Raw genomic sequence first — 15,534 nt, forward strand, 5'->3', positions numbered from 1 at the left:
TGCAAGAAGATTTATTTGGAGGGATAAAACACCTTGGATGGCATTGGAAAAATTAACATGGAAATTTGATCAAGGGGGACTTCGATTGCCTAATTTTAAGAATTATTATAAAGCAGCTCAACTTAGATTTTTGACTTCTTGTTATCAGACCAATGAAAAGATTGCATGGGTGCAAACTGAAATGAGTAAAATAGGAGAAAGTAATTCTGAACACATTTTATATAAATAGCATGAGGGATTATTAAAAGGAAAATCAGATACACCAATTTTGCAGCATATACTCAAAGTGTGGAATGGAGTACATGTAGAAAGAGGAATGAAGAATTTGGCTAAAATGATATCAAATCAAAATCCTTTCATTTCTTTTACGGTTAGTAATCATTATTTCGATGTTTGGTATAATTTTGGAATTTAAAAAAGGGAATTTTTGGTGATTTTTTGTCTTTTGATCAATTGAAAGATAAGTATAATATACCACAATACTATTTTTTCATTATCAACTTAAATCAGATTTAAGAAAATTAGGGAGGAATTTTAAATTACCATTTGAATATCTAATAATGGATACATTTATTAAAAGAGTTATTACTAATATAAATATCAAATTACAAAAAACTATTCAGAAAAAGGATTTATTCAAATCCATATTCAGATGGGAAAAGATTTAAATATACAGATTCAAGAAGAAGTATGGTCAAAATTATGCTATGAAAGTGTAACTAACTTAGATATCAAATGGTACAATTTAATTTTTTACATCAATTATATTATACTCCATACAAATTGCATGCACCTCATTCGAATTGTTCTGATCAACGTTTTAGATGTAATAAAGAAGTAGGATCTTTCCTGCATGCAATCTGGCAATGTGAAAAGGTAGATAAGTTTTGGAAGGATTTCAGTATTTTATTGGAATGAGTTTTGAAGACGCAAATTTTGAAGGATCTCAGAATATATTTATTTCCCAATTGAAGCTAGATATTTATCAAAAGAAGTTTTTAAGTGTAGCAATAACAAAGAAATCTATAGCTGTGACATGGAAATCTGGTGATATTGTGGGGTTGAATAGATGGCGAATGGAATTACTAAATTGTACAGGCACACGATCCTTTATCTGGACATCTAAAATCTGAAAAGCTCCAAAATCCGGCAAGTGAGGAGAGAGGCGACAGTGCAAACCAGGTGGCCGAGTGACCAGTAGAGCGAGTCGGGCCGCTGAGAGACTGGCAGCGCGAGTTGGGTGGGTGAGAGACTGGTAGAGCGAGTCGGGCGGCCGGGAGACCGGCAGCTTGAGTCGGGCAGGCGAGGAGGGGGAGACTGGCAGCCCGAGTCGGGGGGGCGAGGGAGGTGGGGGGAGACGGCAGGGCGACTGGAAGGGGATGGGGATGGATACGGCAGCACATTTCTGGTGGGCTTAAATCTGGCTTTCCGAAATCCAGAAAAATCCAAAATTCGAAACACACTGTCCCCCAAGGGTTCTGGATAAAGGATTGTGTGCCTGTATATCATTAGAGGGAATAACGTATAATTGACAAAATCAACCAGAAAAAATTGATAAGATTTGGAACCCCAACATGGATTTTATTGCTATGAATTTACCTGCAGCGTTCACCATGCCCCTATCCAATCCGCCCTAATTAGTTATGGTTTAAGATTGTTATGTAAACTCCAATTAATTAATTCAAATATATAGGTTTATTAGACTCGCTTTTTCTTTTCCTTTTCCTTTTTTCCCTACTTTTTTGGGGGTGGGGGGAGAAAATATATAAAAAACTATTACTTTTGTGTCATAGTTTGTATTATTTTTATGTTATGGATAAATACTGTATATGTTTTGATCTAAATGGAAAATAATTTTTTAAAAAAAATCATGACTATACCCTGCACCGCAGAGCTTGCAAACTGACTTGCAAAGGAGTCAACTCACATGAGAGGTCAATCTGTGATTTCTGGTAACAAAAGAAAACGTTACTGTGTTTGTAGCCACTTATTAAGGTGGGATGCATCGTGAGGGTTTATAAGGCACTGGTGAAACTTCACTTGGAGCATTGTGAGCAGTTTTAGGCTCCTCATTTAAGAAAAGATCTGCTGACATTGGAGAGGGTTCAAAATGGGTTCACTACGATGATTCTGGGAATGAAAAGGTTACCGTATAAGGAACATTTGTCAGCTTTTGTATTTGTTACAATTTAGGAGAATGGGGGGGGGGGGGGTTGGTATTCACATTGAAACATTTTGAATGTTGAGAGGTGTGAACAGAGTAGATGTAAAAAGGTTGATTCACATGGTGGGAGAGTCCAGGACAAATAGGCACATATTCAGGATTAAAGGGCATCTGCTTAGAACAGAGATACACTGGCAAGTCTGTGGAATTTGTTGCCACAGGCAGTTGTGGAGGCCAGGTCATTGGGTGTATTTAAGGCTGAGTGAGATTGATAGGTTCTTGATTAGCCAGTGCCAAGTTTGAGATAATCTCAAACAATGTTTGAGATTGAAATCCTTCATTGAGTTAACAGTTCCTTTTCCACCCCCAGATTGATGTGGATTTTCTTCATAGTTGTTTTAAGCTCTGGATAATATTGTAGAGCAGAGAGATCCAGGAGTACAGGTAGATAGAACCCTGGCATCACAGCTAGACAGGGTGGTCAAAAAAGCTTTCATCATTTTGACTTTCATCAGTCTGAGTATTGAGTATAGAAGTTGGGAGGTCATGTTGAAGTTGTATAAGATGTTGGTGATACCCCAATTGGAGTATTTAGTCACCATCCTACAGGAAAGATGTTGTCATGATAGAGAGGGTGCAAAGAAGATTGTTGAGGATGTTGCCAGGACCTGGGAACATATCGGGAGAGGCTGAGCAGACTACAGCTTTATTCCTTGGAACATGGGAGAAAGAGGGGTGATCTCAGAGAGTAATACGGCATCATGGGAGGAATGTAGAGTCTTTTACCTAGAGTAGAGGGAATCGGTAACCAGAGGACACCAGTTTAAGGTGAGGTGAAAGAGATTTAACAGGAATCTGAAGGGGTTTTTTTTACACAGCGTGTGATAGGAGTATAAAATGAGTAGCTAGAGTTGATGGTGAAGCAGCTACTATTGCAATGTTTAAGAAAACAATTGAACGAATACATGAATAGGTTGGATTGAGTGAAATGTAGGACAAATGCTGGCTGCTGGGATTCATAAATCTTCTCTGAACTCTCTCCACCTTGACGACATGTCTCCTATAGCATGGTAGCCAAAACTGAACACAATACAAGTGTGGCCTCACTGTGTCTCATACAACTGCCATACGACCTCCCAACATCTATTCTCAGTCCTCTGATTAATGAAGGTCAATGCGCCGAAAGCCTTTTTGACTGCCCTCTTTACCTGTGACACTACTCTCAAGGTACTATGTATCTGTGCTCCTATATGCCTCTGCCCTACAGCATTCCTCATTTCCTTACTCCTCATGGACTTCCCAAAATGCAACATCTCACATTCCACTGTATTCAACTATTCCTCTGACCACATGGCCCAACCATCATTATCTTCCACTATTCCTTCTCCTACATTCCTCTGCTTCATACTGCCTTGATTATGAGGAAGTGTGTTGACTTGCTCGATAAGATTATTTTTACTGAGCTTCAATGACTTTTGTTTATTTCTTTCACACAGCTTAATTCTACTGCAAAACAACTGATTGAGATGGATAAAAAGTGTCTGCCAGTTACTCAAAACAGTGATGCAGCTCCATCAGCTGCTACCAATGCCAGCCCAGCTTCAAGCTCTCCCTTAAGCAGTGCCGGGGCTGCTTGCGCTGTTCACAGACGTATCGATGGCAAGAAAAATGCCAAGAAACGACACTCCTTCACTTCGTTCAGCATGTCGCACAAGTCTTCCCAATCAATCAGCAACAGGCATTCGATGGAAATCAGCGCACCACTTCTCATAAGTTCCAGTGATCCCAGAGCTATTGCAAAGATTGGAGAAGTTCCACCTTTGTCATCTAGTGCTCCTACCCAGGTAAAATCATCTTAAAAATATATGGGCTGTTTCTTCAATCGATCTAAAATTACAATCAGGAATTGCAATATTTTAGCCTTTTATAATCCATAAGGACTGTAGTTCATTTGTAGAAATCTGGAGGGAATTCAGTCTATACTCTCCCTCAGAGTTAATTCTTGGTCCTGTGTATTGAAAGAAAATGCATCGCAAAAATCATATGAAAGGTCAACCATATGAAAAAATATTGAACGTTATTAATTAGTGTGCTCCAGGAGACCACTGAGATTGCCAGAGTGGAACGCAGGAAATATTACACTCATATGGAACAGCTTTGCAGGTTTGATTATGGGGATTGCATCATTTTTGATGCCCAGTTATGTGAACCATAAAATCCCAAATTTGCTGATAAATCCTTGTCATTCTGAACAAAATCCAATGCTGTACTCATGAAGTTGCTGAACTAGTGTCACATCTAACTTGTCGAAGGGGAAGATTCTCTGTCATGCATGAACCAGTGTCAGGTCTCACCTATTGAAGGGGAGATTCTCTATCATACGTGCTGTAGCAACAATCAGTGATCTGTAAGTCAGAATGTACCTGTCACTTAATAAGAATTATGAACTTTTGGCATTTTAGCAAAATTTTCAGCCACATACAGCACTCTCCATAATATTTGGGACAAAGACATGTTTTTCCCTTTATTTGCCACTGTGCTCTAGAGTTTTAAATTTGTAATCAAACAATTCACATGTAATTAAAGTGCACATTCCAGTTTTTATTCAAGGTTATTTGTATATATTTTAGTTTGACCATGTAAAAATTACAGTGCTTTTTATATATAGTCCCCCCATTTTAGGGCACCATAATGTTTGGGACATTTGGCTTCACAAGTGTTTGTGATTACTCAGGTACATTTAATTGCTTCATCAGTGCAGGTATAAGAGAACTTCCAAGCTTTTGATCACCTTTGGAGCCTGTACAGGTACATGATCCTTTATCTGGAAACCTTGGGGGACAGTGTGTTCCGAATTTCGGATTTTTTCGGATTTCGGAAAGCCCACCCGAATTGTGCTGCTGTATTCACCCCCACCCCCTTCCAGTCACCTGGCCGCCTCCCCCAAGTGCCAGTCCCTCGGCCGCCCCGTCTCTCTCTCCACCTACCGGATTTTGGAGTTTTCCAGATTTTAGATGTCCGGATAAAGGATCGTGTACCTGTAGTTGCCATTTTCAACATGAGGACTAGAGTTGTGCCAATAAAAATAAAAGAAGCCAGTAGGAGGTTAAAAAAAATAGGAATAAAACCATAAAGGTCATTATCCAAACTTTAGGATGACCAAAATCTACAGTTTGGAACATCATTATCAAGAAAGAGAGTACTGGGGAGCTCAGTAATCACAAAGGGACTGGTAGACCAAGGAAGATCTCAACTGATGATGACAGAAGAATTCTCATCAGAAAAAAGAAAAATCCCCAAAGCTGAAGATGACTGCATCAGAGCATCACCAAAGAAGATACTCAGCACCAGGTAATGTTATGAATCACAGACTTCAAGCAGTTATCTTCTACAATGGATATGCAAAAGGCACTAAACATGAATACTTTAACATACATACCGTTGCTGTGTCCCAAATGTTATCGTGCCCTCAAATGAGGGGATCTTGCATATAAAGTGCTGTAATATCTACATGGCCAAACCAAAAAGTATACAAATGCCCTTGAATAAAATCTGGAATGTGCACTCTAATCAAATGTGAATTGTTTGATTACAAATTTAAAACTCTGGAGCACAGCGGCAAATAAAGGAAAAATGTCTTTGTCCCAAACATTATGGAGGACACTGTATATACTGTAGTAGAAATCAGAAATATATGGAACAAAGTCATATATGTGAACTTTTAAAAAAATTTTACTAATCATCCAAACAATCTTGCAGCAATAGAATATCAAAATCTGACTAATGTCTCTTCTTATTCCAGAGAGCAAGTGGTTATTTATTATTTGTATAGTTTCACTAATTGTTGGTTCCCTACCTCACATTATTTAAAGACAGACGAAAGATGAAATTACCAGTAATCAAAATACTATTTTTTAAATTCTATTACATTAGAGATCCCAAGAAATTATTACGCAGGAGCCATTGCTTTTATGTGGTAAAGGAAAAAAAACTCAAACGTCTTGATTAATAAATGTGATTGCTTAGAACACAGGTACCAGATTTGTTCCAGGTCCTCTGTATATGTGATACACTTACACACAGATGGATCCAATCACTTGCAGTTCAGTCAAGTGAATTCTAGTGAACATTATGGCATTGTGAAAATCTCTTTCTCCATCTATTACCCTAGAATTATTATGCCCAAAACCAAAGCCCTCCTCCACTGATTGCTTCTCCAATGCCCTTATGTCACCCTTGGATCTCAGCATCCCACCTCCGAGATCTTCTCCCAGTTTCTCTCAGCTGCAGCCCCACTCCACCCCTATAGCCCACAGTCCAAACTTACCTGAGTTCCTCTGTGCTTCAGGAATAGAATATTTTTTGCCCCAGAAAGTGCTTTATAAAAGACGTGCAGAAATATTGATAGTGATAAAGGTGAACCTGTGGTTTTGATGTACATAGGATTTCCAAAAGGTAGCTAATAAGATGCACTTACAAGTTAGCTCCACAAAATAGGGACCTAACATGTTGAGGGCAATCAGAAATGATGGATAAGTTGGAACTGCAGGATGTCACAGGGATCAGTGTGTGGTCAGCTATTTACAAGTTATACTAATGATTTAGATTGAAGAAATGGAGTATGTGGATGGGAGAGAACTATGAGAAGGGTACATGGTTGGATGTTGGATTCATTTGCATAATTCACATATAGAAATGTTATAGCACACATCAATTAATTGGAATGGGCCTTTCTTGTTGTAAATCAACCAAGCAGAGTCTTCATGCCTCTATTTTATCAAATGTAATTGTTGCCATTGCCAATGGACCAGGCTTATTTAAGCCTAGAAATTGGATCAATAGGTCTCAATCTCTGGTCTTCACCAATAATTCATGATAAAATGAGGAAGACATCACACTGAAAGGGGTGAATTATGAATGAAAGTTCACAAATAGGTTTGCGCCATTGCTGGGATCAGGTAGCGCCTACTCCGAATTTCTACTTGTGTACTGTGGAGAGCATTCTGACTGGTTGCGTCACTACTAGTATAGAGATGCCAATGCACAGGACAGGATAAGACTACAGAGAATTGTGAACTTGACCAGTGCCATCAAAGACATTTAAGAAAGCAGCCTCTATCCTCAAGGACCCTTACCACCCAGTGTTCTTCTCACTGCTACCATCAGGAAAGGAGGTAAGGAGCCTGAAGACGAAAACCCAATGGTACAAAAACAATTCCTTCTTCTCTGCCATCAGATTTATGAATGGACAATGAACCACAGATACTACCTCACTTTCCCTAATTTATAGAAATATTTATACTAATGACGCTGCTGCAAAACAACAAATTTTGTGACATGCATGACAATAAATTCTGATTCTGATTCCATTCTCCTGATCCCTGAGAACTGGTGGTCCATGGAAGAAATTAGATGAAACCATTTGATCCTGACCGTCTGTCAACATAGGAGCCTTGTGCCCAGCTGTGACCCACACATACACAGTGTTAGCCAAGTGTAGTGCTAAGCAGTTGCAACGCTCAAGTGGATTGCAGAAGAGTGTAGGAATTAACACCACAGTCTAACACAGCTGTTCTGTCAGTAACAGCGCTCTCTATATATCAAGCAATACTAACTCCTAAAGATACTGATGCTGTCATTCCAGGGAACACAAAGTGACGTACCAGTGTAGAGGATTTTAGGAAGATAGAACAGAGGCCAAGATGATTTTTCCTCTGGTGGAGGAATATAGTATCAGTGTTCTCAGGATAATGGGCAATCCCATTAAGAATGAGAAAGGAGAATACTTTTTTTCTCTCTCAGGAATGTAAATCTTTCAGATTTTCAATCTTGAAAGAGCTGGGGCAATGAGACATTCATTTTATACTTTATCATTTTTTTTTGGACTAAGTGAATGGAGAGCATTCAGGTGTTAATGGCAATAATCTTATTCAGTGACAAAGGCCGCCATGTGCTTCCAGGTTTGTGTAATCTTATTAAGATTAATACTGAACATTTCATCCTATCTCACATTCTTGTTTTTCACCGATTCATATCTCTGGAGGCACGTTATGACATTTTGCCCCAATAATACCATAAAAACTGTAGAATTGTAAGTTGTATGTCTCATTTTATTCAGTTACTTGTATTCAATACTTAGTTGCCTGTAAGACCAGTTGTACAAGAGATTAGCAAACATTTGTTTTTGCCTCAAGCTTCACTAGAACATATTTCCTCTCATTTTAAGGTTCTCAGATTTAAAGTGTTTGTTATTGTGAGTCATGGATTAATGCAGCATAGAAGCAGACCCCTTGGCCCATTTAAAGCATGCCAACCATCACGTACCCCTCTGTACTGCTCCCATTTACCAGCACAGTCTATAATCTTCCATACCTTGGTATATAGGAAACAGTAATGCTGGATTGCATGTTCAGTGGTGTAGATTTCCAATTTTCTGTTAAGATAGTTGAGAAAGTGCACCAATTTCTCTACTTTCTGGGTAAACTAAGGGAGTTTAGCATGAATCCCCCCACCCCTATTCCTCAACCATTTCTACAAGTGCACTATCAAAAGCACACTTGGTGGATGCATCACAGCATGATATGGGAGCTGCACTGCTCAAGATTGGAAGAAGCCACAATGGTAGTGAATGCAGATCAGAGCATCAAGGAAATTTCTCTCTCCTTCATGGAGTCTACCTACATCTCCCACCATCTAGGAAAGGCAGATAACATAATGAAAAACCCATCACATCCTGAACCATTGAGGAGAAGGCTCAAGTGTGTGAAAGTACACTTTAAGATGCTTAAAGGTAGGTTCTTCCCTGCAGCTATCAAGCTCCTGAATGAACCCCACAACAGGGCTGCATTTGGTGTGTGCTAATTGATCTTCCTTTGTGTTCTATACACAGCTGTATGAATGTTAGAGATAACCTGTTGGTCTGTTAACAAAAGAACCCTTCTTGCTTTATTTTGTAACAAATAACCTGAAAAATTACTTTATGTTTGTCATATATTAATGTAAAAAAATGATTCTCTGCAGTTGTTTGTTACAGTTAATGGAGAATAAAACAATTGCAGTCATCTGGTAGACTGTTTTGTGTTAGGATTTCTAATTCTAATACCACCTGTATTTATATACAGCTCGGACTTTTCTCATAACTGTTGACACCTTCTGCCATAAACTTGCTAAAATATACTGGAAAGATATTTGTGTTTATTTGGCAATAAAGTTATAATTAGTGCATTAATGGAAGCTCTCAGGATATTCCTAACTTTGACCACACAAAATGACTCATGTTTGAGGCAATGAAGTTAATAAAGATTTGAAGAATATGATCAGTTTGTTGTCTGAGGAAAACTTAACCAATTTCAATTAGGGACATGAATTTTTAATAATCTGGTGGAGGAATTTAAAGGTGAGGAAATGATTTCACAGAGAATTCAAGTTCAAGTTTATTATAATCGACTGTACATGTTCAAACTGATGAAACATCATTCTCCAGAGCAGGAAATCTATGAAAAGAAAAATCAGGTATGTCACTACGGCAGAAGGGTTTGAGGAGCTTCACAGTGCATGACCTTGATTTATCAAAGAGCTCATAAAACATGTTTTAACTGGAGCATGAGTAAGAAAATTTAGAATTAGTTGGAATCAGATAGCTTGAAGGTGATACAGTACATTTCCAATTACCCAAAATGCTTGGGTCCGGATGTGTATCAGTTAACTGCATTTTTCAGATATCTGAGAAATGCCTTTAAACAGCCCAGTTTAAGCAGCAGAATACTTGAACTGGCCATCGCCGAGCCTGACACCTCCCCACCACCATCACTGAGCCCGACAGCTCCCCACTGCCGTCACCGATCCTGCCTGGGAGCCCGAGGTACCCGATCCGATCCCAGCCCAGTAGCATCAGCATAAAACAACAACTAAAGAACAAGCAAAAGTTTTTTGTGCATGAAATAAAATTTAGTTCGTACCTTGAGTGCGCTTGAGGACACGAGAGCTCAGTTGGATTCAGAATGGCACTAACAGTGTGTCAGGGTCCCACTGGAGCACTGCAGGTAAAAATAATCAACTTTAAAAAAACGTGTGACATGTCACCGCTGAAAGATTTTGCAGATAACTGAGAATTTTGGTGAAGTGGTTTTCGGATAATTTGAAATGTAGTCTACAGTAAAACCCCTGTTACCGAAATGCAAGCAACAGGCAACCTCAAGCAACCGGCAAAAAAAAATTGTGGAAAATAAATAGGTAAAAAAAGTTGAAAGTTGCCGCACCTCGCTATTAGTTTGCCAATTCTGCAATACGCAATCTCTAGTAACTGGAAAATGCTCTTATCCAGCATCTACCAATCCCATGGGTGCTGGAAATGAGGGCTTTTCCAGTAGTTGGAATGTAGGCTGTCGTCTTTAACAAGAGATGGTTAAGAGGGTAAAGGGATGTGAAAATAAAGATTTTGAAATGAATGCTTCAAAGAGCTGAGAAGGGGGCGGGGGAACATGAATACAGTGTAGATTTTTTTAAAAGCCACAAATGTTGGATATCTGAAACAAAAGCAAAAGGAGCTGGAGACACTCAGCAAGTCAGAAAGAGAGTCAACAACATCTGCAGAAAGAGAAACAGAACAAACATTTCAGGTTGAAGACCCTTCCTGATTATTGGCGAAGAAACAAAAAAAAGCGAGTTTTAAGTTGCAGAAAAGATTGGTGGAATATCTGTGATCCTTTCAGACCTGGATTACTGTGGAAATGAGTCATTTATGGGGCAGTTAGAGATCGTGAGGAAGAGCAATGTGGTGCAAATAGCAGGTCAGGGTGTAGGAATAGAGGAATATAAACTGAGCCAACCATCAGCAGCAAGAACAGCCAATCCTGATCTAGACAGACAAAATTATTGTGTGGTGGAATAATTTGATACTGAGTCAGACGGCTGCAACGTGTCCAGATGGAAGTTTGTGCTGTCACTTAAGCTTACATTGGGTCTCCCTAAATAGTGCAGGCGGCCACAGTAAGTGTGATCAGAGTGGCAGTAGAATTAAAGAGGCAGGAACAAGCAGCACAGGTCCTCCCTGCGGACAGAACGTTGCTTTTGAATGGGAATGTACGTCATTGTAGAATTGGAAATAGTGATTTTATGATAAATCGTTTTTGGTGTTTGAAGCCAAACTCATTATCAAAATGCAAAATCAAAGCTTTTTTTTTGAAGGATAGAGGAGTAGTGAAGTGAAGCAAAGGATCCCAAGTCTGGCATGTTGAAATGGGAAAATGTTGGACTGATCATGATCTTAGCCCTTCTAGCTAATGGAGACAACAGTATCTCTAGTTAGCAATCTATTTATTTATTTGCTTGTTTGTCCATTTATTTGTTTAGCATTTATATTTACTTTTTTTTGTCTTGGCTTGTGATAATGTAATAAATACTATTGTATCTAGTGGACATGCATGGCTGCTGCAAGTAAGAATTTCGGTGCATTTGTACATTGTACTTATGTGTATGAAAATATACTGTCAACCTCACCATCAAATAACTGGTAGACTTATGTCCTATAGTGCCATACTGGAGATTCAGCCTAATTTTTTATATTTAAATCTCTGCATTTAGTTGTACAGGTAAAATTGGGAGTACGTGCCTTGATTTATATCACATGCCACTGACGTTTTCAAAGCAATACATTGAAAAAATAGTATTTTCTTGAATGGGATGTGTGATTACATGATTTTTCTGTGAATGTTCATCCAACTTCTCAAATGGACTGCAAACTTCCCATGGATATGTTATGTATAGTGCCAACTGACCTTGTGGTTTGCTTATTTGGAGCTTTGCTGAGGGAGGGGAGGGGGCTTATTGATTGAAAGCAGATTTGAGTTTGGGCAGTCATCCACTCAACCAGGCTTTTGTAATGTTATATGCAGTGCAGCCATTTCGAAGGCCACTCGCTCTCATTATTCTGACTTCTACAGTGTGCTACCTTTTAAACACTTAAACCTTCCTTTACCATAGGAGCTTCTGTAGTGATTTTTATTTACGCGAGCTGTGACAGACACTGAAGCTCCAAGAATGCAACTGGGGATACTGAGGGAAGAGATCAAGTCCACACAGTATTCTTTCAGAGCTTGAGAGGTTCCATGTTCCTTTCTTGAATTTTCTGGTTAGCAAAGCATGTGGAGGCTGAAATTTTCCAAGTCATCCATAACTTGCAACCCTTTGTGGGCATATCTCCAGCTACTTACTTGCACCAATCTGCTGATCAGGTTCTGTCAGCTTCCAGCTTGTTCCAGGGCTGGCTGACTTACACCATGCAGAGAATGCTCAAGTCATGGAAAGAAGATTTTTCTTGTGGTGGACGCAGTTTATCCAGGCTGTTTGTGAGATTCATTTAATCTCAGGCAATCTGTATTTCCTACCATTATTTCAGGGCTAGCACTTTGTGGAGAGTTGGATGTTGAGAGGTATGGAACTTCAAGAGCTAGAGAATGTAGGCTGATGTGAATACAAATTTAACATTTAAAGATGGATAGGGTGTAGAAAAATGTGGAATAAGTGCAGCCCTGAGTGCCAACCTGGTCAGCATGGACCTGTTCGGTGCTGTTTAACACGAGATAAAAGGCAGGTTCTGAGTTGAAGGCCAGACTATCCAGGCAGGTCTTCACCACCAATGAGAGACTCCCAGCAGGATGATTGCAGCAAGGGTCCTGCGGGAACAAACAATGTGGCCAAGGTTCAGGCTGCTAACAAGTTGGGGACAATGAAGATCTGCTTTCCGGAGTAATCAATATGATTGCTAGAGTCTTGTTCGCTGATGCTTGGTAACATAGATAAACACTGCTGTCAGTTCTATAACTGGTAGTTTGTGCCCTACTTTATTTTGTGTTTTAAATGGGTATCATTATCATCCATTCGAATGACCTGCAAAGTAAATCTGGAGTTGAAACTTGTATTTGCCTTGACTTGTGCATTAAATAACAACCTTCAAGGTTAAGCATCAGAAAGCAGCCAGTTTTCAAGGAACTCTCTCCAAGACAGCTGGAGCAACTGTAGAGGGAATATACATGGGAGGGAGGAAGAAGAGCATTTCCTCAGGGTTCCTGCTCCTTCATTTGTGATCATCCATCTTGGTTCGAGTCCTTCTTTTTAGTTGGTCGGTATGGATTCATCATTCTGATAGAGATTGCTGTGTGTCTCTGCTGTACCACATGTAGAAAGGTTCCACTAAACCAGGGGTGGGCAAACCACGGCTCTCAAGCCATATGCAGCTCTTTGACATATAATGTGTGACTCGCCAAAATATGATTCCTGTCTCAGCCAATATACAAGCTGGTGCTCACAATGGTAGCTTCAGTGGGCGTACTTGTGATTGAAAATATTTGGGAAGTACAGTCTACTGTATCTTTGGCTTGGCTTCGCGAACGAAGATTTATGGAGGGGGTAAAAGTCCACGTCAGCTGCAGGGTCGTTTGTGGCTGACAAGTCCGATGCGGGACAGGCAGACACGGTTGCAGCGGCTGCAGGGGAAAAATGGTTGGTTGGGTTGGGTGTTGGGTTTTTCCTCCTTTGCCTTTTGTCAGTGAGGTGGGCTCTGCGGTCTTCTTCAAAGGAGGTTGCTGCCCGCCAAACTGTGAGGCGCCAAGATGCACGGTTTGAGGCGATATCAGCCCACTGGCGGTGGTCAATGTGGCAGGCACCAAGAGATTTCTTTAGGCAGTCCTTGTACCTTTTCTTTGGTGCACCTCTGTCACGGTAGCCAGTGGAGAGCTCACCAGGATCTTGGGAAGGCGATGGTCCTCCATTCTGGAGACGTGACCCACCCAGCGCAGCTGGATCTTCAGCAGCGTGGACTCGATGCTGTCGACCTCTGCCATCTCGAGTACTTCGACGTTAGGGATGAAAGCGCTCCAATGGATGTTGAGGATGGAGCGGAGACAACGCTGGTGGAAGCGTTCTAGGAGCCGTAGGTGATGCCGGTAGAGGAACCATGATTCGGAGCCAAACAGGAGTGTGGGTATGACAACGGCTCTGTATACGCTTATCTTTGTGAGGTCTGAGGCGCCTGCAAGCTCACACCAAGACACAAGAGCAACTTGTCCGTGAACTACTCTTTGCAGACGATGCCGCTTTAGTTGCCCATTCAGAGCCAGCTCTTCAGCGCTTGACGTCCTGCTTTGCGGAAACTGCCAAAGTGTTTGGCCTGGAAGTCAGCCTGAAGAAAACTGAGGTCCTCCATCAGCCAGCTCCCCACCATGACTACCAGCCCCCCCACATCTCCATCGGGCACACAAAACTCAAAACGGTCAACCAGTTTACCTATCTCGGCTGCACCATATCATCAGATGCAAGGATCGATAATGAGATAGACAACAGACTCGCCAAGGCAAATAGCGCCTTTGGAAGACTACACAAAAGAGTCTGGAAAAACAACCAACTGAAAAACCTCACAAAGATAAGTATACTGTATATATCCAAGTAAAAGTCAATCCCCCTATTTTTGGCCTTGGTTGCTTGCCCATCTAAGCTCCCGATGCCCCAGCCACTGTCACTCACCCAGGCAATGGCCACATGCCCTCCAGAGCTTCCAACTGCAGATTCTCACCTAGGCCCCAGCCGTCTGCCCACTGGAACTCTCAACACCCCAACTAACTGCCTATCCGAGCTCCCCACAGCCCAACCATGGACTTACCACCCATCTGAGCTCCAGGTGCATCGAGTGACGCAGATACTTACCACAGTCAAAAGTAGTACGTGTGTAATGATTGAACCTCCCCCTAAATTTTACCTCAAAAATTGGTCCACAAAATTCAACTTTTATTCAGAATGCCTATATATAGTACAAGTACTTTTTTTAAATTATTGAAACTAATATAAATTAGCAGTTTGAAAAGTACATACATAAGAAATACATATATTTCTTCATATTTTTGTAACAAAATGTGCATGTAAGAGTAAAAATGTGTATAATGTTTTTTACGTCTTGCGGCTCTCAAACATTTAAAGTTTATCGTATGTGCCTCTTATGTCAAGCAAGTTTGGTCACTCTTACACTAAACAGTGGGATACACAATGAGACTGAAATATGTGTACTGACAATAACCAAATCAGCAGTGCGAGTATAAGACAGCTTTAATAAACTAATATGGCTCTGGACTGCTTTATATTATAAGGTCATGGGGATGACCCCTGGTGACCTAGTGGTGTAATTACATATCATCACATTCACCCCCCCCTTAAAAAATTGTTATTCCTCCCCACCCCCTCCTCCTTCCCTTGTTTGTAAGTTAATAAGTCCAAAATTTTTTGTGGCTTCCATTGCCTTCCGGACCTCCTCGGTAGTGGTATAGGGGTGGGGAGTGCGGTCTGCCTTTCAGCCTTTCTTGGTGGAGGTGTGGGAGTGGGAA

The 15,534-nt window shown here is 40.5% G+C and overlaps 1 protein-coding gene across 1 annotated transcript in view; it reads left to right on the plus strand.

Moving 5' to 3' along the window:
- LOC138739337 (E3 ubiquitin-protein ligase SH3RF3-like) overlaps positions 1 to 15,534 on the plus strand; it is a 380,804-nt gene that overhangs the window by 295,007 nt on the left and 70,263 nt on the right. Inside the window, exon 4 of the mRNA XM_069891161.1 lies at positions 3,661 to 4,008. Within this exon, the coding sequence (XP_069747262.1) occupies positions 3,661 to 4,008 (348 nt within the window). The remainder of the gene's footprint in view (positions 1 to 3,660; positions 4,009 to 15,534) is intronic.

This window comes from Narcine bancroftii, chromosome 7, assembly GCF_036971445.1.
Source record: "Narcine bancroftii isolate sNarBan1 chromosome 7, sNarBan1.hap1, whole genome shotgun sequence".
Classification (NCBI taxonomy): domain Eukaryota; kingdom Metazoa; phylum Chordata; class Chondrichthyes; order Torpediniformes; family Narcinidae; genus Narcine; species Narcine bancroftii.